Source organism: Trachypithecus francoisi, unplaced genomic scaffold (assembly GCF_009764315.1).
Source record: "Trachypithecus francoisi isolate TF-2019V2 unplaced genomic scaffold, Tfra_2.0 Lachesis_group12, whole genome shotgun sequence".
NCBI classification, from domain to species: Eukaryota; Metazoa; Chordata; class Mammalia; order Primates; family Cercopithecidae; genus Trachypithecus; species Trachypithecus francoisi.
This window is the reverse complement of record NW_022681457.1, coordinates 26762790-26789274: the sequence shown is the minus strand read 5'-3', so window position 1 is coordinate 26789274 and position 26485 is coordinate 26762790. Positions and strand designations below refer to the sequence as shown.

The following is a 26485-nucleotide window of genomic DNA, read 5'->3' as shown; positions in this document are numbered from 1 at the left end:
GTGAAAGTTTGCTTCAAGTCAGTGGTTCTCATGATGGTGATCTGGAGAGAGAAGAAATAAAAGGCTTCACCACAAAGGGTTCCTATCATGTTGCCAAACTGCAATATTAAATAACGGACAGAAAGTTTAGAAAATAAGGCATTTTCCGTTCAGTAAGAAGTTAAGAGAGCGTGCAAGACCTTAACTGACTATTCCCAGAAATTCGGTTTACCCACAGTTTCAACTCACCATCAAGGAGCCAGTGCTGGCCACGCCTGTTCTCCAACTCAGACATCATTAGGCATGTGATCACATGGTCTGGAACCAAAAGACTTCTCTCTATATACTGCTTTGCCATCTCACCAACTTCTATTAAAAAGACAACAAAAAAAGAGGTTTTCAAAAAAACTTCCCAAACACAAAGCTTACCAACTCTTTTCTGACAGTTTTGCCTTCTCTCCATCCTTCCTGATATGGGAGGTAATTTCTAGGTAGTTGTAGGTATGTTTTAAGTTTTTAAAACATTCACGTCAATAAGGTGGGACTGTTGCTTATTTAACACATTTATCTCCCAAAAAAGTATAAAAGCAGCTCTTTGAGATACCATAGCCCCCCCCGCAGAAAAAAAGGAAGAAAGAGTGACCAGGTGTGGTGGCTCATGCCTATAATTCCGATACTTTGGGAGGATGAGGTGGGAGGATCACTTGAGCCCAGGAGTTTGCACTTGCAGTGAGCTCAAGCTCACTGACTGCACTACTGCATGCCAGCCTGGGCAACAGGAAAAAAGAGGAAAGAAAGAAAGAAGAAAGAAAAGAAAAGAAGAGAAAAGAAAAGAGAAGAGAAGAAAAGAAAAGAGAGAAAGAGAAAGAAGGAAGGAAGGAAGGAAGGAAGGAAGGAAGGAAGGAAAAGAAAAGAAAAGAAAAGAAAAGAAAAGAAAAGAAAAGAAAAAGAAACACAATTTGGGCAAGAAAAAAATAAGACTAGAAAATAAAGTCAAAGCCGGGCGCGGTGGCTCAAGCCTGTAATCCCAGCACTTTGGGAGGCCGAGACGGGCGGATCACGAGGTCAGGAGATCGAGACCATCCTGGCGAACACTGTGAAACCCCGTCTCTACTAAAAAAAATACAAAAAACTAGCCGGGCGAGGTGGCGGGCGTCTGTAGTCCCAGCTACTCGGGAGGCTGAGGCAGGAGAATGGCGTGAACCCGGGAGGCGGAGCTTGCAGTGAGCTGAGATCCGGCCACTGCACTCCAGCCCCGGCCACAGAGCAAGACTCCGTCTCAAAAAAAAAAAAAAAAAAAAAAGAAAATAAAGTCAAGAAACAGGATGGTACATAAAAAGCTGATAGAGAGAAGCCCTGGATACTTCCTAGAGGTAGGCCACAAATTGGGCACTGAGCCTCTCAACAGTTTATCGTAACAAGGAACGTGATCAACTACACAATGTACATAAGACTAAAGGAAGATGAGAAGCACAACCATTCCTTACAGAGACCAAAGGAAAAAAGTTCCCGTGGTCTAGCAAGAATGCCACATAATACAAACAACAGCAGCTTTACTTCTTTTCATCAACCTCAATATAAGCAGATAGCACCTTGCCGACACAGTTGTAAAAGCAACTCAGTGTTATTAGTGGAATGCCAAGTTCATAAAAGGATGTGAAGTTTTAAGAAAATGACATAAATGGCCGGGCGCGGTGGCTCTAGCCTGTAATCCCAGCACTTTGGGAGGCCGAGACGGGCGGATCACGAGGTCAGGAGATCGAGACCATCCTGGCTAACACGGTGAAACCCCATCTCTACTAAAAATACAAAAAACTAGCCGGGCGAGGTCCCAGCTACTCGGGAGGCTGAGGCAGGAGAATGGCGTAAACCCGGGAGGCGGAGCTTACAGTGAGCTGAGATCTGGCCACTGCACTCCAGCCTGGGTGACAGAGCGAGACTCCGTCTCAAAAAAACAAAAAAAAAACAAAAAAAAAAAAAAGAAAAAAGAAAAAAAAGAAAATGACATAAATACTTTCAGGGAAAACTGCCTCTATCTTCATTTAAAATATTAATTTCCTACATGTAGAAATTGTGGTTAGGTTCAGCAGAACAAACTATCAGTTTAAATCTGTACATTTCTAAGAACTAAATTTGTGTTTTATTGTTTTTTGTTGTTTGATTTTTTTAACTACAAATGAAATCCTCTGCTCTCTGGGGAACTGATAATAAATGCTTAAGAATCACATTCTCGGCTGGGCGCAGTGGCTCGCTCATGCCTGTAATCCCAACACTTTGGGGGGCCAAGGCAGGCAGATCACCTGAAGTCGGGAGTTTGAGACCAGCCTGACCAACATGGAGAATCCCTGTCTCTACTAAAAATACAAAATTAGCCGGGTGTGGTGGTACATGCCTGTAATCCCAGCTACTCGGGAGGCTGAGGCAGGAGAGTCACTTGAACCCAGGAGGTGGAGGTTGCGGTAAGCCGAGATCACGCCATTATACTCCAGCTTGGGCAACAACTCCATCTCAAGAAAAAAAAAAAAAGAGAGAGAAGAATCACATTCTCAACAGACCAATTCAGTTTTTTTAAAAACACAAAGGGCCAGCTGTGGTGGCTCATGCCTGTAATCCCAGCACTTTGGGAGGTCAAGGCAGGAGGATCACCTGAGGTCAGGAGTTCAAGACCAGCCTGGCCAACATGGTGAAACCCCATCTCTACTAAAAATACAAAAATTAGCCAAGTGTGGTAGTGGGTGCCTGTAATCCCAGCTACTTGGGAGGTTGACACAGGAGAATCGCTTGATCCAGTAGGCAGAGGTTTCAGTGAGCCAAGATTGTGCCACTGCACTGGGTGACAGAGCAAGACTCCATCTAAAAAAAAAAAAAAAATTAGTTGGGTGTGGTGGCAGGCACCTGTAATCTCAGCTACTAGGGAGGCTGAGGCAGAAGAATCACTTGAACCTGGGAGACGGAGGCTGCAGCGAGCTGAGGTCGTGCCACTGCACTTCAGCCCGGGTGACAGCGAGACTCCATCTCAAAAAAAATAGATAAGTAGGCCAGGCATGGTGGCTCATGCCTGTAATCCCAGCACTTTGGGAGGCCAAGGCGGGCGGATCATGAGGTCAGGAGATCGAGATGATCCTGGCTAACACAGTGAAACCCTGTCTCTACTAAAAATACAAAAAATTAGCCATGCGTGGTGGCAGGCGCCTGTAGTCCCAGCTACTCGGGAGGCTGAGGCAGGAGAATGGCGTGAATCCAGGAGGCAGAGCTTGCAGTGAGCTGAGATTGCACCACTGAACTCCAACCTGGGCAACAGAGCAAGACTCCATCTCAAAAAAATAAAATAGGCCGGGCGCGGTGGCTCAAGCCTGTAATCCCAGCACTTTGGGAGGCCGAGACGGGCGGATCATGAGGTCAGGAGATCGAGACCCTCCTGGCTAATACAGTGAAACCCCGTCTCTACTAAAAATACAAAAACTAGCTGGGCGAGGTGGCGGGCGCCTGTAGTCCCAGCTACTCGGGAGGCTGAGGCAGGAGAATGGCGTAAACCCGGGAGGCGGAGCTTGCAGTGAGCTGAGATCCGGCCACTGCACTCCAGCCTGGGCGACAGAGCGAGACTCTGCCTCAAAAAATAAATAAATAAATAAATAAATAAATAAAATAAAAAAAATAAGTAAAAATAAAAACACAAAGCAAAATTATATTACTAGAAAAAGGCTCAAGAATCATTTGACCCCCCTTTTTTTTTTTTTTTTTTGCTATAGAGTCTCACCCAGGCTGGAGTGCAGTGGCACAATCTCTGCTCACCGCAACCTCTGCCTCCCGGGGACAAGCGATTCTCCTGCCCCAGCCTCCCAAGTAGCTGGGATTACAGGTGTGCACCACCACACCCCACTAATTTCTGTATTTTTAGTAGAGATAGGGTTTCACCATGTTGGCCAGGCTGGTCACCAATTCCTGACCTCAAGTGATCCGCCCACCTCTGCCTCCCAGAGTGCTGGGATTACAGACGTGAGCCACCATGCCTGGCCTCCCCACTTTCACCTTTAATGTAGGTAGAGCCCTTGCCTCCCCAGACTGAGTCTATACCCCCCCAACCCCAACTTAAGCACTGAAAGATGGGCTGTGAAGAGCTCCATACCTCTTGAGTACTACCACTAGACAAGAAGCTCAAAACACAGGCCCAGTTGATGCAGACTCCCTAACATGCTGCAAGAGGCGGAACAAGAAAGACAGTCCCATTGGTGAATGTGACTCAACATGAATGTGAGCAAGCCACGTTCATTCGACAAGTATTATATTTATTGACCGCACACCCCATAACAGGTCATATTCTGGAGATGTAGCAGTGAATAAATAAAAGTTCCAGCTTAGAGATATTTAAACAGTATTACTTGAAGAGCGACAACCACCACCATTACTTGAGTGCACACTATGTCCTAGGCACTGGGCTTTAAGTGCTTTATGTTATTTCATTTCATTTAATCTTCATAAGATCCTCACCTTCAAATAGAAGGTAATCCCAGCATTTTTTATGACAGCTTTATTGTGATAATTCACACACTATAACATCTGCCATTTTTATATCTAGGACTCACCCATCACCACTCCCTAATTTCAGAACACTTCCATTACTTCAGAAAGAAATCCTGCCCCATTAGCAGTCACTCCTTCTTCTCATCTCCCTCCGGCCCCCGGCAACTACTAATCTTTCTGGTCTCTGTAGATTTGCCTACCCTGGACACTTCTTATAAATGGAATCATAGTTTTCTGTGACTGTTTTCTTTCACTTAGCGTAATGTTTTCCATGTACCACATATCCATATTTCACTCCTTTTTATGGCTAAATAACATTTCATTGTATGGTTATACCACATTTTATTCATACATATAATGGATATTTGGGTTGTTTCTACTTTTTGGCTATTATGAATAACGCTGCAGTGAACGTTCATATACATCGTGTGCATGTATGTTTTCAGTTCTCTTGGGTAATACCTGGGTGGTATCTATGTTCTATGTCTAAACAGTCACTATCAGAAAAGATGCATGGGGTAACTGGCAACTTGGGTGCTGTCCCACTCTGCAATAGTCACGCCAGGCCCAGAGCCCCCTTCTTAGTCTCATCCACCAAACTTCAAGGTAGAGAAACAATAAATATACATCTTCCAAGGTGAAAGACCAAAATGTGTATTTTGCATTGTTTTCTAGAACTCCAGATCTAATTACATATTGAGGTATTTGTTCATTCACTTTCTGCCCCCTCTACTAGAAATTAGCAGCTCAATGAAGGAAAAGTTAAAATAGTTTGTTCATTGCCACATCCTCAGTGCTTAAAATATAGTCTGGCATGTATTAGACGCCCCATAAAAATGTGTTGCATGGGCCAGGCTGATGGCTCATGCCTGTAAACCCAACGCTTTGGGAGGCCAAAGGGGCGCAGATCACTTGCGGCCAGGAGTTTGAGACCAACCTGGGCAACACAGTTGCCCAACTAAAAATACAAAAAAATTAGCTGGGTATGGTGATGCATGCCTGTAATCTCAGCTACTTGGGAGGCTAAGGCACAAGAATAGTTTGAACCCAAGAGGCAGAGGTTGCAGTGAGCTGAGACTGCACCACTGTACTACAGCCTGGGCGACAGAGTGAGACTCTGTCTCAAACAATTAAATTAAAAATTAAAAAAATAGGCCGGGCGCGGTGGCTCAAGCCTGTAATCCCAGCACTTTGGGAGGCCGAGACGGGCGGATCACGAGGTCAGGAGATCGCGACCATCCTGGCTAACACAGTGAAATCCCGTCTCTACTAAAAAATACAAAAAAATTAGCTGGGCGAGGTGGCGGGCGCCTGTAGTCCCAGCTACTCAGGAGGCTGAGGCAGGAGAATGGCGTGAACCCAGGAGGCGGAGCTTGCAGTGAGCTGAGATCCAGCCACAGCACTCCAGCCTGGGCGGCAGAGCGAGACTCCGTCTCAAAAAAAAATAAAATAAAATAAGTTGCATGAATGAACACCTGAAGATAAGAGAATTTTCCTTTACCTTGCAAAAATCAATCTGATCATCTTGGAGAGTTATTATAGAATCATTTTCCCAAAATCAAATATGGCCCAACCTCACCAGATAGCAACTTTTAGAAAAGAGGTATAATACAAGCAAAGTGTGATGATGACTAGTTAAGAAGATCATATTAGGCCAGGCACAGTAGCTCATACCTGTAATCCCAGCACTTTGAGAGGCCGAGGTGGGCGGATTACCTGAGGTCAGGAGTTTGAGACCAGCCTGACCAACATGGAGAAACCCTGTCTCTACTAAAAATATAAAAATCCACCAGCCACAATGGCGTATGCCTGTCTGTAATCCCAGCTACTCACGAGGCTGAGGCAGAAAAGGCTGAGTCCAAGAGGCGGAGGTTACAGTGAGCCAAGATCACGCCAGCCTGGGTTACAGAGCAAGACTCCATCTCAAAAAAAAAAAGATGGTCATATTAGGTTTCACAGCCCGGTCTCATTTCTTCAGCATTTCAAAACATGAATAGGAATAGAAGTGAACTAGTTTGGGTAGGGGAAATGAGAAGAAGGAAACAGCAACAGCAGATGTTACAGAGGTGTGGGGCCATTTGCTACACCTGGAAGAACGTCTTCAAGCACTAACAGTCAAAAGCACAACACTAAGAGATGGTGCTGGATGGGCAGGATACAGAGTGTGAACTTTGAGGAATTTTAAGTAGGTAGTTTTAGAAACGCTATTCCTAGAGCCAAGACCAGCTACTGAAATTGTAGGGCCTAGTACAAATTGAAAATGTTCCTCTTGTTGGAAAATGAAGAATTTCAAGGTGACAACAGCAGAGCACTAAACTAAGCACAGGGCCTTACGTGTCTACAAAGGTCGCAGGCCCATGGCGATGTGAAATTTGGATGTAAGTGGCATGGTAGAAGAAAAGGGGCTGCGATAATAATCCAAGCACAAGATGAAGGCCTGAACTAAATAAAGCAGAAGCAGTGGAGGAAGACTTTTATGTGCCCCTTGAGAGAGAACCTTGAGTTAATCCAACACAAGCAGTACGATCCCAAGTTTAAAATAACTCTGTGGAAGACTTCCAAAGGCATCTTACTCCAATTTACTAATTGAAAGATCTAAGTGCAGCATACTTTTGCAGCCATTCCTGCCAGCTTTGGCTGTTCTCTGAAGCAGGGCAAGCAACATGTCCTCTAACCTGAGAGAAGATCAAACTTGTCCCACATATCTCAATCTCCACCATGAAAACCCAGAAAGATCCCCAGACAAAGCAAAATGACCTTAACATATCTGCATCTGAATGAAGACCTCATGACAACAGCAAACTGCAATAAGACATCCTGTCAGAAGACTGAGGCCCATTTCAGAAAAATGGACCTTCATCTACCCTTGTCAGTTTGCTTGGAAGGGAAAGTAGCATCATTAAATGCGGATGATAGCATGCATGGACATACGTGTTCTAATTTCTGAAGCAGTATTCCAAAGAAGGGCTGTAGACACACACATGGTCCCACACAGCTTCTGAATCCTAAGTGTGTTCACAAACACACACATCACACACACAAGTAATTCAGAAAGCACTAGAAAGGTTTCAACTAAATGTAATAAATACAGGGTGTCCCAAACAGAACACTATCTTTGCCTTTTTCTTAAGTTTCACAACAAAACCAACAAATAAATCCATCATGTGTTTATGAGATTAAACAAAACACCATTGATTAAGGTGACAAATAAAAGAATTTTTTCAGAAAGAGAAAGATGAAGTGTCAGATTACAAACATTATCTATAACAATTTTGCTATATATAATAATTTTATGTGTTCACATAGAGAGAAAGATAGATGGATGGTATCATCCACAATGTGAAGTATAGTAGAAGAAAATCAATGTTCTACTCATCTTACAACAATATAAATTTTGTGGCAATTCGTCTTAAAAACCTATTCCATTCAATCACTACTAAATTCAAATAGATATAATCTTGGTAACCTTGAGAAATATACATTTTCAATTTCTAACTAGATCAGATAATATGCAAATTTTCAGAATTTAAGACTATTAAACTGTGCATTTTAAGATAATACTGCATTTAAAATTATACGATAACACAAAACTTAAGACTATCTATTAAGTTGGTCATCTCTCCAAAATTCATGCTTCCAGGATATGGAAAGACATTTTGTTAGCCTCAATTCCTACACATTAAAACTGTCCACATTTACATCAACAGACTAAAATAAATCACTGTATTCAGGGCAGCACATATGCCAAAACACTGTCAACTGCTGAAGGAGTAGGATGTTGGACTTACATTCTGCATCATCTTAAGGCTGGTTAAAAAGAAAATACCTCTAAGTTGAAGAGCCAATAAGCAGATGACATTTCTTTAGAAAAACCATGAGAACACACACACACACACGTGCGCGCACACACACACGCGGATATTTATATAGCACAAAATCCACTCTACAGCAACCCTCAATACTCAGGACAGTCAGCACAAACACGGCACGGACTGAACGACTCTCAAAAAGAAATATTGGCGGGGCACGGTGGCTCACGCCTGTAATCCCAGCACCTTGGAAGGCCAAGGTTGGGTGGGTTGCCTGAGCTCAGGAGTTCATGACCAGACTGGCCAACATGGCAAAACCTCCAAAAATACAAAAAATTAGCTGGGCGTGATGGTGTGCAAACCGGCAGTCCCAGTTACTCTGGAGGCTGAGGCATGAGAATCGCTGCAACCCAGGACGTGAAGACAACGCCACTTCACTCTAGATTGGGCAACAAAGCAAGACTCTGACTCAAAACAAAACAAAACAAAGGAAAGAAAAAATAAATAAAGATCCAAAATAGAAAAGGCTGATTTTGGTCCTGAAATGGGAAGGAAAAAAAAAAAAGGTATACTGTTTCCCTCTGACGATATAGGGTATAGTTAGTTTTGTGGTTTGAATACTCTTTAAATCCACTAAATACTCATTCAGCTGATATTTATTAAGCATCTATGTGCCAGGCCCTATAACAATCTAGCATGAGGCCTATGAGGCCTGTTCCAGAGCTTAGAATCCCAAACACTGGGATTGGGTGCTAATCCACCAAAAGCTTTCAATAGCAAAAGTTTATGGAATTTTACTCTGTGTCAGGCAGAAAAATTAAACAGCCAGTAGTTATCACAATTAAGGTACAGAGGCTCTTACACTGCCAATAAAGTTCTACATAAATACACTATGAAATAGGAATAGGCTATAGGTCAGAAGCTAAATGAAAGCGTTTAGTCAAACATTGAATCTGCCAGCCAATTCACCTTTCACTACTGAAGAGATTATCTCTAAAAGACTAGTCCAGGGTTACAGAAAGTCAATCAGGTTACCTTAGTTTCTTGACACTGGAGACAAAAATATTTATTTTAATAAAAGTGGTGATTAACACCTCAAAATAATTGACTTTAGTTAGGTAAAATCCATCAACTGGAATGAAAGCATCTCAGGATCAAATCTCAACTACTAATACTTTAAGCAAAGGCAAATGAGGTCTTTTTTTTTCTTTTTTTTCATCTGAATGTCTTATTTCTCTCTTTGTCATATACTTTTTTCAATAAGTAACGCAGGCAAGGCCAATAAAAGGACAATGACAAGTGTGTTTTGTGACTCAGGAAAGGAAAAGTATATGTCAGAAGTCAGCCATGCAATGACCTATGAGAGAGCTACTCCTGTTTCACCCCAGATCATTACCTCGATTCCAAAGCCACTCCAATTACTCAGAATCACAGCTGAAAATTCTCTGAACACACTACCTCTCCAACAAAAATTCTCTGCAAATCTATGCACCAGGTACCACACAAGGCACTAAAGATACAAACATCGTACCCTTGAACTGAGTGTGGTAGCTCACCCCAGTAATCCCAACACTTTAAGAGGCCAAGACGGGAGGATCCATTGAGGCCAGGAATTCGAGACCAACCGGGGCAACATATTAATAGCAAGACCCCATTTCAATAAAAAATGTAAAATTAGCCAGGCATGGTGGCACACACCTGTAGTCCCAGCGACTCCGGAGACTCATGTGGGAGGATCACTTGAGCCCAGGAGTTCCAGGGTGCAGCAAGCTATGGCTGCGCCACCGCACTCCAGCCTGGGCAACAGAGAGAGGCACTCCTGCCTCTAAAAAATAAAAAATTTACTGAGCAACTACTCTGTGCCAGGCTGTGGCACATTTTCCTAAGTGTCAGAGAAACCATAAAGGGAGGAGGCATCAGAAGTTATCTGTGATTGTCTTCAGATTGCTTGGCCAGGTGACATCAAACAGATGACAACTTGGCCTATCAAAACAAAGTCAAGTTATAAGAATGGCTTCCTATCATTCACTGGCACAACCCAAAAATAAAAATAATAAAGGCTTAATTCTGGCCGGTCACGGTGGCTCACACTTGTAATCCCAGCGCTTTGGGAGGACGAGGCAGGCGGATCACTTGAAGTCAGGAGTTCGAGACCAGCCTGGCCAACAATGGCGAATCCCTGTCTCTGCTAAAAACACAAAACTTAGCTGCGCATAGTGGCACATGCCTGTAGTCGCAGCTACTTGGGAGGCTGAGGCATGAGAATCATTTGAACTTGGGAGGAGGTAGCAGTGAGCTGAGATCGCGCCACTGCACTGCAGTCTGGGCAACAGAGCAAGACTCTGTCTCAAAAAAAAGGCTTAATTCTATAGCTTTTTGCCTTAGGAGCCTGCCAGTTTATGTAAAAGTCTAACACAGAATTATACAATATAATGTTGAGGGCTACATGCATATACAACAGTATATGGTAAAGCAAGAGAATAACTACAAGATGCAGGATAGTGCTGGAGGAGAGAGATGGAGAAAGGAGCTATGAGGGCTTCAAGGGTACTGATACCATTCTGTTTCTTGGGCTGGGTGAGAGATACAAAATTGTTATCCTTTGTAGCACCCACATACCCACACATCTGTATCATCTTTTTGTTCTGACCGTCTGTAAAGTGAAGGCAAACTAGATACACAAGACAGAGCTGAAGGAATGTTCACAAAACAGCAAATTCCCAAGATGTCTGGCTAAGTCACCAGAAAGAGATAATTACTCAGTGTTCTTTTCATTGTTCTACAGAAAATGCTGAGAGTGAAAGACCCCTGTAAACGAGCTCAAGTCCCTTGTAAGACTGCTCTACCCTGAAGTATCAGACTGCGTCTATGGGACAGAACTAGGAGAAGGCTTGCTCACCCTGGTATCATCTCTTCACCAAAATATCACTAATAATGGCAGTGCACATGTGTGCGCGCACATGCACACACACATACATGCATCAAGGGGCCTGGTCAAAGAGGAACTGTATAGCTTTGTGATTCTTCAAACTGCAAGTTCTTTATCTCCCCACCTGTAAGACTATTTTGGCACTAAAGTAGTTATTTGGGGGAGAAAAAATACAATGAAGAAAAACTTCATTCTATAAATTATCCCTAATATCACTTTGATGAATCTCTTCCAATAAGAAAACAAACTTTAAAAAATAAAAAACCTTGGTTTAAAATAGATGTCAAAGTCCTTTAGAGGCAGAAATTACGGCAGAAACTCTTAAATTTAAGGCATTTTGGCACTTAAGTGGCTCATTTCAGACATCCAGTATCCACCCTTCAATTGGTTTTTGTTCAAAGCTTGACTTTCTTTTCCTTCACACCAAAAATAGTTTTAAATCACTACCTGACACTTGCTATGGGTAACTATGAAGAAAACACCTCAGCCTCCTGAGTAGCTGGGACCACAGGTGCATGCCATCATGCCCAGCTAATTTTCGTATTTTTAGTAGACATGGGGTTTCACCATGTTGCCCAGGCTGGTCTCGAACTCCTGACCTCAAGTGATCCTCCTGCCTCAGCCTCCCCAAGTGGTGGGATTACAGACATGAGCCCCAGTTTTTGTATTTTTAGTAGACATGGGGTTTTACCTTGTTGCCCAGGCTGGTCTTGAACCCCTGACTTCAAGTGATCCTCCTGCCTCAGCCTCCCAAAGTGGTGGGATTACAGACATGAGCCCCAGCGCCAGGCCCAAAGAAAATTCTGAATCCAGTATAATTGGTCAAGTACATACTCTTCAGAGCCAGACTGCCTGAGTTCAAATCCTGGCACCACTACTTAAAGGCTAAAAGACTTCTGTCACATATATTTTTGCCTCAGTCAAGTTTGTGTCTCAGTTTCTTCATCAATAAAATGGGAATAATATCACTCAGGGTTGTTTTGAAAGTTGTATGTGATTAACATAATATGTATAAAAGACTTGGAATGATGCTTCTTTGCAAATTTCATTCAAGAACATGGAGATCTAAGTATTTGTTTCTATATGCCAAGGATTGTTCTAGACCATTTCTTTTTTGTTTTTGTTTTGGAGACAGGGTCTCACTCTGTCACTGAGGCTGAAGTGCAGTGGTGTGATCACAGCTCACTGCAGCCTTCACCTCCCAGACTCAAGCAATTCTCCCGCCTCAGCCTCCAGAGTAGCTGAGACTACAGGCACATGCCACCATGCCTGGCTAATTTTTTTTTTTTGTAGAGATGGGGTCTCATCATGTTGCCCAGGTTGGTCTCAAACTCTTGAGTTCAAGGGATCCTCCTGCCTGGGCCTCCCAAAGTGTTGGGATTACAGGCATGAGCCACGGCACCTGGCCGATTCTAGAAAGTTTATATACATGAATTTATCAAATGCTCACAAATATCTATGAAGTCTAGGGTATAATATTCCCTATTTCTTAAATGAGGAAACTGAAACAGAGAGATTAAGTAACTTACCCAAAGTAACTGAGTTAATATGTTATACAGCCTAGACTCAACTTCAAGCAAGTTGGCTCCAGCTCATTTTCTTAATCACTACACACTGCTTCTTAATGTTTGTGAGCATTTCCTTGAAGAGAAACATTTTGCGTGTTAGCGTACACGCTGCTGAAACATGATGCTAGCACCTGTATAAAAGGGATAGGTTCTTACTAAAGAACTGAGCTGATGACTGTAAGGAAATACCTGGTTCTGCTCTGTATAACCACCACTTCCTTTAGGTACTGTATCTCTAACTAACTAAAAACTTAGTTTCTATGTGGCTGCTTCCTACCAAACTATAAGCATCCTTTAATTCCATACGTCCTCACCAGTCAGCTTCCTTTCCTCTCTCCCAGACCTTCTCCCTCCCCTAGTCCATCCTAGACACAATTCCGAGAGACCTTCTGAAAACACAAGGTGGCACAAGTCACTACCTTGCTGACACCACAGTGTGTTCCTTGGTTTGTAGGATGGCCTGGATGGATGATTACTCCTTAGGATAGCATTCAAAGTCTCTCTGATCTAGCCAGAAACTACTTCTCAACCTTACCTCCCACTCTCATTTCCTTATCGTTCATCCTTTGACCCCTTGTCTGTGCCAGGCACAGAGTCAAGTGCAACCGTGGTTCCTACCCTCCCACAATCTACAGACTCGTGGAGGAAAAACAGAACAGAACACAGAGGTGGACACTCCAGTCTGACCTCAGGTCCGAAAGAAGCTTACCACACTGGAGTTGGGCTTCTGAAGGGCTAGCAGAAGTTGGCTGGAAGAAACACCCTTCAGTTTGTGTGTTCCTCTAAGAAGCTTTCCCTGATCATTTTTCTCCTATCTTACCTTGAGAGTTAATCCCCACTTCTGTAATCCACCAGTACATGGGCTAAAGCTAGTCCATTCAGTGTCTGTACTACAGGGGTGTTCCCTGTGGGCAGAGGCAGCCCTATGGGCCCCCAGCTGAGTAAACACACTGTGAATATGCACACATTTCAAGATGTTCATTTCTCCAGGCAGACTCAGCCGTGTGCTGGGCAGAACCGGGGTTGGACTGCAGGCCCCGCACACCCCTTTGCCAGGTTCCCCCCGACAGGTCACGATTTGTACAATCAGATGCAGTGGCCTTGTACCTTTACCTGACATTTCACTCCTCCAGTGGGACAGCCATTGTTTACAAATCCTCCAGAGCAGATTATAATCCCCTTGAGGCCAGAGGCTATCTTAACAGTCAAGCGAGAGCCACTCTACTTGAGATGAAGAATTATCATACCTTTAAATTTTTCCACCTTCCCATCCATAGGACCCTACAAATTATTAGATGAACTTCTCACTACACCCTTTACCGTATCTTACGTATGGTATCGTTCACCCCTGACAGTCACGGTCATGACTTTCAGGCAATTAAGACTCAGAAAAGCCTTCTCAACAAATGAAACATCATGTGCAGCAATGTTTTCTTTAAATGCTATCGTATAGTCTGATTCTTTGGCAAGCCTTGAATAACTGAGGAAAAGTACTGAATTAAGCATTCTTTTACCTGATTAGACTACATAAGTGGACATTTGGTGCGTACTGCCCTTGGTGCTCACAACTATTGCTTCAGTCTACACAAGTTGGTGCAGAAAGATCATTACCACAGGTTGTGTTTGGATCCCAAGCCTAATCTCTTAACAAGGAAGGATCTGTTCCCACAAGTGGATGCTTGCTCCTCCTGAAGCTATCTGACATTCTTAAACACCCACAAAACGCATGAGTCAACTCTGAAAGATTTCTGAGATTAGGATTCCAAAGTATTCTCTGACAGAAGCAGCAGAAAGGTTGGCATTAAGGAAATGATTTACCGTTTTTAACATATAGGTACACGGAAGTCACCTCAAGGGAGGTTGTACAAGGCTTCACCAACAAAACCCAACTGCTTCTCTTTGAGCCATCTTTTCTGGGTGTCTGTGTGACACAGATAAACTTTACCCTACAAGTGTCCTAATAAACCCCAAGCCAGTAGGGATTTGTAAGCTATTTCTAAAGAAGGTAACAAAGACAGGTTTATAACTTATTTAATATAATTTTTAAAACATTGAAACTATAAAGACTATAATCCTACTCATTTTTGTTCCTTTGGACATTAGACTAGTATGCTCGTGGCATCAAGTCACTGATCACTGGTCTCTGAGGGAAAAGAGACCTCACATGGAATACATCTGTCTTCAATACCTTTCCTTTGCCATTTAGTCTGCAATATTTAGCTCACGATAGGGGCAATTATTGTTGGTCTTCAACCAAAGGAAGTTGAAGCCAACATTACTCAAATCTGTGATCTGCACAATCGATTATTACCTAAGTCAAAAGCAGATTAATAGTAAAATGAAAAATTTTAACCTAGATTTGAGCTCAAAAGTACAAATGTGCATCTCTTAATCACTAATTGTGAGATTAAAAATAAAAGAATTTGTAATATGATTTATTTCCTGACATTTGCATTTTATCAAGGGACAATCCCTTTTTAAAAACATTGAAATACTGGAATGGCTTCACACCGAGGGCAATGGCATATATGATACCAGGAACTACTACTGCCAGGGTGGGAATCAGGAGTCCCAGCTCTTTGTTCTGCTTTCAACTCACTGCCCACAGGACTCTGAACACAGCAATGTATTTCACTTACCATGGCCTCAAGTTTCCTCATCTGCAAGAAAGAGGTAGACCGTTGGACCTCTGCTGTCTCTGTGGTGGTGCTTCAATTCCCTGCATTTGGGGCCTCGTGTGAAGGGTAGAGGACTAGCCTCCCCACACTAGCTTCCCTTAAACCACAGAGGTTCCATCTCCGTAGTGAGGAGGGGACTTTACAGACCAAGAATCTCCCGGCATTTACAGGCAGCAAAAGCAACTGATCATCATGACCATTCTAAACGTGAAGGTTGGAGTCAGGACGGGAACTCAGGCCTGAATCATCGGTTAGTGTTCTTTTTACCATTCCTTCCCTAGAACACTTCCTGAGAATAAGGGCCAATGCTTTGTGAGGCCTCTTCACTCTTTTCTCTCTAGCCAGACTGGATATTTATATTCACTTAGTCTAATTTTGTATCCAGGGTCCAGAAATGTGTTGGCAGTGGATATGTTTCTATAATAGCCAAGATAAAAAGATGCATGGACAACAGCCATGACTTTGGGTAGGGGAGGGGCTGGCATTACTGAAAAAGAAGGTGATCCAATCTCTAAGCACAAAGGATATCCAGCCAATTCTTTCTCCTTAGGTTTTCTCATTCCGCCAGCAGATCAATTATTATTTGATCCTTCATATTTATTCAAAGAATAAAACAATACAGTAACCTTCTTTTAAAATTAAATAAGTCATGAAAGTAAAAGATACTGGAGCTTCATAAGCCAAAAAATTTTGGACGTCCTATGTCAAGAGCATTTTCTTGGCCCAGGATAGGAACACATGCATTCATAAACACACCATGAACATCTGGTGTAATACCACATGCGGCTTTATATAAGCAGCAGAGGAGAAAAGCAGATTGGGATGAATGCAACAGAAGTTGGGCAAGGGAGCAAATAGGAAAACGGCAAGTAATCTGAAAGATTTGCCAAAATCACAGAAGAGTTTTAAACCCAGAGTGTTTAACCGTCTCCTCAAGCTCATGTTCTGCAAATCTGCCTTGGTATCCACTATAGCAGGCACTTTCAGCCCTACAGAGTAGGATTACACTGGAAATCTCAGGGGACCTCTGGATTTTCTTACTCTGTAAAAACCACAAAACAGCCTCCCTGTAACCTGAGCATAGCCCAAGTGCTACCTGCATTCAGAGGATAAGGACGAATGTCACTTTTAAAGCAACACAAATAGTAATTCCTTGCCATTGCACAAGGCCCAGAGTGTGAATCTATCCGGCTGTGCCGTGCACCTTGTTGGCTGCCTCCCTGAGCAGGATCTTGGCTGCAGCTCAGCAGAAGCAAGGCTGCTATTCTCCAGTGCCATCTGCTCACACAGGATGGATTGCTACTGCTGCCCATGAGAGTCTTCCCTGTCTCTCTCTGTAGTAACTCTGGCAATGCCCTGTTAGAGAACCACAGCAAGGGCTCCAAAAATGTGTGCTGCTCAGCAACCTCCTGAAGGGAAATGGGAACAGGGAGGGAGCTGATGCGGACACTCTTCTGACAGGACTGCCTCAGCTCTCAGCAAGGTCAAGCAGTCCACTGAGCGGGCCAACATGCCATCGTCCTTCAACAGCTAGCAAGCACAACGATACCAGTGGCAACAGTAATGAAACACTTAGGAAGTACCGGACCGGGGGTTGTCAAATTAAGGTCATGACCACTATTTTGGTTGTTTAAAATAAAAAGTGTTTGGCACACAAAAAAGAGAAAATATTATAAATTCCTAAAATGTGTTTCACTTAACTGCAGGGTTAGGCTAATTCCTACCGTGAAGCACATTAAAAATAAATATCCATAAAAATTTTAAAAAGAAAAAATAAACAAGCAAATATTGGGCCAAGTCTTTTTATAATCCCTTGTACGTATTATCTCAATTAATTCTTTCAACAACCATATGAAGTAGTACCATTATTATTCTTAGTTTGTGGTTGAAGAAATAGAAAGTGTTTGAGTAACTTGCCTGGCTGGCTTCCCAGGCAATGTGGTTCCAAAGCCTGAACGCTTAACACGTGTCCTACAGCAAGTGGCTCCCTAGACCCTGTGTCCAAAGCCTTCCCTCACTTCCTCAAGCAATTTCTCTCACACCATAATTCTTTGTTCAACCATCTGTCCCTGTCCCCTTGTGAAAGAGAACATCTCAAGGACAGGTCTTGTTGTGCTGAGTGACTTAAACAAAGGATCAGGGAGCAAAGGATCCCATAAATACAAAATTTTAAATTAAGTGAGTAAATGAAGAATGGAAAAAGAAAAAAGAAGGCAAATTGTAGCCAAGAAAAAAAAATAATAATCCCTGACACTTGAGGGTCTGACTTTGCCAAAGGGAAATTCAGTCTCTGAATTTAAGAAAGAAAATTAAGAAAACTCAGTCTCTGAATTAAGAGACTCCGTCTCCTTGCATTCTTAGAGAGACTTGGGGGAAAATAAACTTCACCTAAAAATGTAATCAGGTTGAAAAAAAAACAACTAGAGTGTCAAAACATCTGCCTATGCTTTGTTCTGGGCCCTTCATTCAGGAAAAACAATTTAATGAGTTTTTGGATCAATAAAGGTAAGGCTAGGGTTTATTTGGGGGGTTGAGGGTGAAGAGGGAAACATTCTGGATTAGAAAGCCAAATCCTTCTGGTATTGGAGGACTGAAAGCTGAGAGACAGAAAAAGAACAGAATCTCCAGAAGGGAAAAGAGCAAGAAATCAATGAGCTGACCTAAGCCAGGAGAGGGGCAGGCAGTGGCTGAAGGGGTGTGTGGGGAATGGCTGATAGGTTTTTAGGATACTGGTGTCTAACTGGCCATGTCAAGTCCCTTGCACCAGACTTTAATCTCCATCACCCCAAACCGTAATACAACCACCTTACCTAAGTAGTCTTTTTTTTTTTTTTTCTTTTGAGACGGGGTCTCACTTTGTTACCCAGACTGGAGGGTAGTGACGCGATTATGCCTCACTGCATCCTCGACTTCCCGGGTTCAGGGGATCCTGCCACCCTCAGTCTCCTAAGTAGCTGGGACTGTAGGCGTGTGTCACCACGCCTGGCTAATTTTTTTTGTATTGTGTAGAGATGAGGTTCCACCATGCTGCCCAGGCTGATCTCAAACTCCTGAGCACAAGCGATCTGCCCACCTTGGCTTCCCACAGTACTGGGATTACACGTATGAGTAGTGCTTTGGGAGAAGGAAAGAAGGGTCGGGTCCAACATGGGATGAAGTCATACAGAAAGGGCAGCCTTTCCAAGGAAAGACTGAAACGCAGAAGTGAAAAATTACAGAAGCATGCAATCTGAGGAAGAGGTGACCAAGGAGAATACCCAGTACTAGAGATGTGGTGTGGAGTGCTGTGAAGCCACTGAGTCAAGGATGAGGGCCCGAGTCTTTCTAATTTGGTAGATAAAGCTGGAGGACAGGGACAGCTGATCTCCTGTTAAGTGAGAAAGTTATATGTTAACTCTGTGCTGCAAGCCAGGTGCCACAGACTGTTAACCAGGGTCACTAATATCCTCCACCATGAGAACACAACTACTCCCATATGGTGTAGCCACTACCACGCCACACACCATAATGATTCAGTACTGACAATCAAGATTTGTGGTTCAAAAATCTCTTGCTAGGCCGGGCGTGGTGACTCAGGCCTGTAATCCCAGCACTTTGGGAGGCCAAGACAGGTGGATCACTTGAGGTCAGGCGTTCAAGACCAGCCTGGCCAACATGGTGAAACCCCATCTCTACTAAAAATGCAAAAACTTAGCCAGGCATGGTGGCACATGCCTGCAATCCCAACTACCCGAGAGGCTGAGACAGGAGAATCGCTTGAACTCAGAAGGTGGAGGTTGCAGTGAGCACAGATCATACCATTGCACCCCAGCCTGGGCAACAGAGTGAGAGTTCATATTTTAAAAAAAAAAAAAAAAAAAAAAAGCTCTTGCTGGCCAAGATGGCCCAGAAGTAGAAATAGTCACGAGGAAGAGAAGAAAGCATTGGATTTCGTCTTGCAACTCTGGAAGTTTTACTCTACTAATTAATCTAAAAACGAGCTGATAAAATTACCCAATAGGAAACCTCAAACTCTGCCAGATTTTGCTTTCTGGGTAGGACCATCTATTCCCACAGTTGTCTCTATTCCAATATGAGTTCCTGGGTATCTGAGGGTGTTTCCATCATAAATCAAACTGCCTGCAGTGCATCAGGCCCTTGATTTCCATCAGTAAGTTTATTCTATACCCAAGTCTCTGCATCTTATTTGATTCCATATTGCTATTCCAAATAACACATGCATGAAATTGAATGCTCCACCAGATATACTAATTTTAGAGTCACTTTAAAATTGTCACACTTTCTCCACCACCAAATAAAAGGAGGAAAACAAAGCAGGCATATATAATTCAGCAGCTGCCACAGCTGCTCTCTAAAAACTGGTACAAAGAAGGTGACATATTTGAGACAAGAATATCCCCTCCCTTTTCTTTTCATTTAACACTAAACCAGAAGATACCTGCAGTCTTTAAAGATGATCAAATTGGTGCAGTAGAGCTACTTCACCAAGGAAGTAATGTCTGGCACCAGTCAACAAACAAAAGTTATGTTTTAAAAAGCGTAAAGTTTACATTTTAAACACATTCCACTTCCCAAATATATATATACACACACACATTATATAACATTATATGTAACATATATATGTATATATATTTGGGAAGTGGAATGAGTTTAAAATATATATAATATATAATTATATATATTATATAGTTGAGACTCCATCTCAACCATATATATAAAGTATATACAATATATAATAATGTATTTTTTATATATATGTATGTAGTTGAGATGGAGTCTCTCTCTGTTGCTCAGGCTGGAGTGCAGTGGCACGTTCTTGGCTCACTTTAACCTCTGCACCTGGGTTCAAGCAATTCTCATGTCTCAGTCTACCGAGTAGCTGGGATTATAGGCATGTGCCACCATGCTAATTTTTTATTTTTAGTAGAGATAGGGTTTCACCACGTTGGCCAGGCTGGTCTTAAACTCCTGACCTCAAGTGATCCACCCACTTCAGCCTCCCAAAGTGCTGGGATTAGAGGCAGAAGCCACTATGCCCGGCCCTAAGTATATAATTAGATTCCACTTCTTTGTAACTTAAAGACATGACAATCTTCAGAAAAATTTAAACCTAATAAAATCCAATGATAGCTGCTATGGTGATTATCAGTCTATTCAGCCCTATATATTTTATGCAAAGCATCAACAACATTCGTTTTACCTGACCTTTTAAGAGCAACTATTGGCTGGGTGTGGTGACTCACGCCTGTAATCCCATCACTTTGGGAGGCGGAGGCAGGCAGATCAGGAGGTCAAGAGTTTGAGACCAGCCTGGCCATTTAGTGAAACCCTGTCTACTGAAAAAACAAAATTAGCTTGGCGTGATGGTGGGCGCCTGTAGTCCCAGCTACTAGGGAGGCTGAGGCGGGAGAATCACTTGACCAGGGAGGTGGAGGCTGCAGTGCGGAGATTGTGCCACTGCACTCCAGCCTAGGCAGCAGAGGGAGACTCCGTCTCAAAAAACAATAATAATTATTTAAAAATAAATAAAATAAAAATAAAAAAGCAACTATTTCCAAAACACGGAATAAGTCTATAACCAAAAAAAAAAAAAAAAGGCCTATAATTACACCTGTAATCCCAGCACTTCGGGAGGTTGAGGCAAGCAGACTGCTTGAGTCCGGGACTTCCAGACCAGCCTGGGCAATACGGTGAGACCCTATCTGTACAAAACAAAAACAAAAATAAACCAAGCATGGTAGCATGTGCCTATAGTCCCAGCTACTCAGGAGGCTGAAGTTGGAGGATCTCTTGAGCAAAAGGTAGAGGCAGCAGTAAGCCATGATCATGCCACTGCACTCCAGCCTGGATGCGAAAGCAAGACCTTGACTCAAAAAAAAAAAAAGGAAGAAGAAGAAAAGACAGACCAATAATTAGAACAGGAATGACACCCTAACAAGGAAGATGCCTAGCCTGAAACCCTTAACAGAGGGCTGCTCTGCCTTGCATAACACTTGAACTATCAAGAACGAAGCTTTAAATAGTTGATTCTGCAAACTTTTTTGGCCTTTCACTAGTCACTAACGATGTGACAGATTTCCAAGATATAACTAAAGGCAAGAAACAGAACCAGTATTACAGGAAGATCCTATCATCATAATTTAACTTCTAGAAACACCACAGTGAGTTCCTGGCTCCCGTCACTTAGAACATCTCGCGCCGACTAACAGCAGTTCCAGCTAGAGCTCAGCCACCATCTGTGGCTGTCTTTCACAATCTCAGCCATAAAGGAAAAGCAATGTTTCAAACGTGCTGTTTGGTTTGGCTAGGCTCCTCTACGCATAAGCTAAGTGCGCCTATTTTTCATTTTCTGGGATCTGAGCTCCAGCAGTGTTTGAAACATGACATTCAAAGCACCATTTAACAGAAGACAAGAAAGAATGACATCCTCTAATACCTTAAAACTGATCTTAATTATGAGATTTGGATTGGGACTCTGAGACAACCTAACAGAAAATGTCCTGGGGCTGGGGGGCAGAGGGGTGGCAGGACTTTCCATGAGGCACTAAAATTCATGTCCTCTACAAAACTAACCCTAGAGTAATCGCTACTAACAACAAATACCAATACACTGGCCTCACACCACCTAGGGTGAGGGAGTGAGGGACTGTGAGCAAAGAACTGAAGAGGGGCTGCACGTACACATAAAACCGGCCAACCAATGACCAAGAAAAAATAATACTTTAACGTAATACTTTTAAACATGCCCAAAAAATCCATGATAAAAAAAAACTACGGAAAGTTTAAATGCAAATAGGATCCGACCCTGCTTCAAACCTCATCCTGACCAGGCCAGATCTGGAATTTATTTGAATTTTTGGTATGTTGTTCATTTTATCACATTAAACTATTATTTATCTTGATGACTGAGTGTTTTTGGTGCCCCCTTAAACTTTTCACTGGAAGAGAGTGCCTCAGCTTCACTCCCCTCGCCCTGCCCAGTATGCAAGAATCTGTGTGATACTAGAAAACCCTGCGCGCTAGCTCCACCATTACTCTCATTTACAAATGAGTAAACCCAAAACACTGGCTACTCTGCCCAAGGTCACAGAGCTAGCGTGGTCAAATCAGGATCTAAATCCAGAGCCTACACTCTTAAACACAACCACACTACCTCTCTGAGCTTTGCATCACCACGTCATTTGGTATAAATCAATACAGTTTTGGATTTTAGAAAATCCAGATATGTGGAAACAATCCAAACGAACTATAATTAAAGATAATTTGGGGAAATTCAGTCATGAGTTGTTCACTGCTGAACAATATCCTGCAATATTTAGGCTAAGTTCTTCTTTTTTCTTTTTTTTTTTTTTTGAGACAGAGTCTCACTCTGCCAACCAGGCTGGGGTACAGTGGTACAATCATAGCTCACTGTATCCTTGAACTCCTGGGTTCAAGCAATCCTCCCATCTCATTCACCCTAGTAGCTGGGACTACAGGGGTACACCACCACAGCCAGCTAATTGTTTTTATTTTTGTAGACACAGGGTCTTGCTACGTTGCCCAGGCTGGTCTCAGAAGTCCTGGCCTCAAGTGGTCCTCCCACCTCAGCCTGCCAAACAGCTGGGATTACAGCTGTGGGCCACTACACCTGGCCTAGGCTAAGTGTTATTTCCACCATGTTCCCAGCATTTTTGTCCTGCCATTCATTTTAGATAGCCATCTTATTCTTCAGCATAAGCCAAGGGAGAAAATCTCTGGCCAAACTCAAAGAGAAAGGACTACAGATTTGAGTCCTGGAGTAGGTTGGCAGGTTCTGAGACAGCCCTGGTATGCACCCTCAAATACAGTAGGTAGGCTTTTGAGGCTGAGCTAGAGTGTGGCCTTCAGGACAATGTTCAGAAGTACTTTCCAAATAATGTGTTTATTTAGAAAGAAAATAGAATATGGAGAGCAGGCTGGGTGTGGTGGCTCGAGTGTGGTGGCTGGTGCCTATAATCTCAGCACTTTGGGAGCCTAAGGAGGAGGGATAACCTGAGGCCAGGAGTTCAAGACCCACCTAGATAACATAACACCGACCCTCATCTTTACAAAAACAAAAAGAATATACAGGGCCAGGCACAGTGACTTACGCTTGTAATCCCAGCACTTTGGGAGGCCGAGGCGGGTGAATCACCTGAAGTCAGGAGTTCAAGACCAGACTGATCAACATGGTAAAACCTCATCTCTACTAAAAACACAAAATTAGCTGGGCATGGTGGCACACGCTTGTAAGCCCAGCTACTTGGGAGGCTGAGGCAGGAGAATAGCTTGAACCTGGGAGGTGGAGGTTGCAGTAAGCTGAGATCGCACCATTGCACTCCAGCCTGGGCAACAAGAGCAAAACTCTGTCTCAAAAAAAAAAAAAAAAAAAAAATGCAGAGTAACCTGCTAAAGCTACTACAGTGGTTCTACCACACTTAACCAGTTGTTAGTAGTGGCCACTGCAGTTTAAAAGGGTCATGGTGAAAGGCTGAAAAAGAATTAGAAATGATATGGGAAGAATGGTAGAGAGGACTGGGGCTATTTTCCTTGGGGAAAAAAAGACAACTTAAGTCAGAGAAGTGCTGCCTAGCAACTATTTTCAATTATCTGAAGAGCTAGTGGATTTAATTTATGTGACAACAAAAGACTGAAGTTGGACAAATGGTTGACAGTTTATGGATGACAGTTTCAAGGAGCTGGCTTTCATCTCAGTATAAGGGAAAAAAAATCTTCCAACAATTAGACCTGTCCAGCAATGAAAGAGCCTGTTTCCAGAGAAGGCGAGTTAGCTGTCAGCTGCTATAGAAGGGATCCAGCACAGAATGGCCACTTGGACAGAATGACTTAAAATCCCTTCCAATTCTAAGACATTAAGAAATGGAACAAATCATTAAAATTAACACATTCATTGTTATGCATAGTGTTTAGTCTCTAAGAACCCTAGAAAACCAAAACAGAACTCTGAGCTCCACGGAAAGGAGATCTTGCATTTTTTTCATGCTCCAAGCTAGATCCTTGATTTTGTTTTCTAAACTAAGCCACTAAAGTAACACAAGTAAAAAAAAACAAACAAACAAACAAAAAAAACTATTTCCCTTTTGGAAAAACTAAATTATATCCTGAGACAGTATTTATAGTCACCATTTAAGAAAACTGGGAAACTGTACTCATACATGCAATCAATATTTTATAGCTTTCTTGTAAACTACATTGGCTGTTCTACCACAGTCATGCAGAAGAAAAAATACAGAAGCAGCTGAGTTCAAAAAACAAAGCAGACCAGGAGTTGAATCAGATATATCAGCAGCCCAGCACATTAAAAGACCCTGAAAAAAAATCCATCCGATTAGACCTACAGGAAAACTTAGAAAACTGCCCCTCTCAGCGATGACATAATTTGTTTCTGTTTTTGTTTTTTGAGACAGAGTCTGGCTCTGTCACCCAGGCTGGAGTGCAGTGGTCTGCTCTTGGCTCACTACAACTTCCGGTTTCAGGTTCAAGTGATTTTCCTGCCTCAGCCCCCTGAGTAGCTGAGACTATAGGCGCAAGCCACCACGCCTAAATAATTTTTGTATTTTTAGTAGAGACAGGGTTTCGCCATGTTGGCCAGGCTGGTCTCGAACTCCTGACCTCAAGTGATCTGCCCGCCTGGGCCTCCCAAAGTGCTAGGATTACAGGAGTGAGCCACCACACTGGCCAAGATGACACAATTTGTAAGAAGCAAGTATGGCCAGCCCCAGTGGCTCACACCTGTTAAATCCCAACACTGTGAGAGGCCAAGGTAGGAGAACTGCTTGAGTCCAGGAGTTCAAGACCAGCCTGGGCAACACAGTGAGACCCCGTCTTCAAAAGAACTTTAAAATTGGTGGTGTGGTGTTGAGCACCTGTAGTTCTGGCTACACAGGAGGCTGAGGTGGGAGGATTGCTGGAGTCCGGGAGGTTGAAGCTGCAGTGAGCCTTGATCACACCACTGTACTCCTTCAGCCTGGGAGATAAAGCAAGACTGTTTCAAAAAAATTTTAAAAAGCAATTATGGATTCAAGGAGTCTTCCAAATGAGGAACACATATAACTTGAATGCAAATATTTTTGTTTGGACAAGACTGAACACAAGAGAAGAACAAGGGAAAACAAGGACAGCACAACTAATGGGGGTTTACAAACAGTGAGCAAGTGTAGCCTCTGCTGGGTGGTACACACACACACACACACACACGCACACGCACACAGCTTAAATCCCACTGGATTGTGCTAGTGCTTCCATTCAAAGCTCCACATTCACTAAGGAAGATTATAAATGAAATCAAAGCATTAGGACTCCAGAAAAAAAGGGAACAAACAATAGAGAAAAAGTCCCCTACTTGCTGGGCATTTCACACAGACGACCCCATCTGACCCTCAGGAATCACGTTTAATTAACTTCCTCCCAGTAAAAGGTGGAGCCAGAGTTATGCCTGCCTCTAAAGTCCACCTATATTTTCTCTACAGCATATAGCTAACTCCCTGTTCCTCCCATTTGCTGTGCCAAAGGCCACCAGATACCTCCACCTGAAACTTCTCACAGGTATGTTAAGCTCATTATCCTCTTCAAGCCTGGACTGCCGTCCTTGTGTTAAATGGGACCACTTTCCCAGCACGGTCATTCAAGTTCACCCCTTCAAAAGGCAGCACTTGGCTCTGCCCCACCCACCATTCTCCTACAGTCCTATCAGACACTGCCATCACTACCCCCACTCCTCTCACATCCCCTTTTATCCATTACGGTTACCCTAGACCCCATCTAAACTGTTGTGGCACCACCTTAGCTGTGCTTCAGTTCCCCTCCCACTACAATCCACTTCACACTCTGCTACAAAAAGCAGCCACCAAAAGGAGTTTGAGGAAGGCATTTATCACCCACAAGCTACTATGAACTCAATCTGGAATTACATGTAAGCCCCAAGGGGCATTTCCAGCTTCTTGTCTATAATTCCTCCAAATCTAGGTTTCAATGGAG

General features: G+C 43.0%; 1 protein-coding gene across 5 annotated transcripts in view; it reads right to left on the bottom strand.

Annotated features, from left to right (window-relative positions):
* The window catches only part of AK4 (adenylate kinase 4), an 88924-nt gene that overhangs the window by 42856 nt on the left and 19583 nt on the right, over positions 1-26485 (bottom strand). For all 5 annotated transcript variants that reach the window (XM_033225167.1, XM_033225171.1, XM_033225169.1 and 2 more), the window contains one exon: positions 229-348. In XM_033225167.1, coding sequence (XP_033081058.1) covers positions 229-348 — 120 coding nt within the window. The remainder of the gene's footprint in view (positions 1-228; positions 349-26485) is intronic.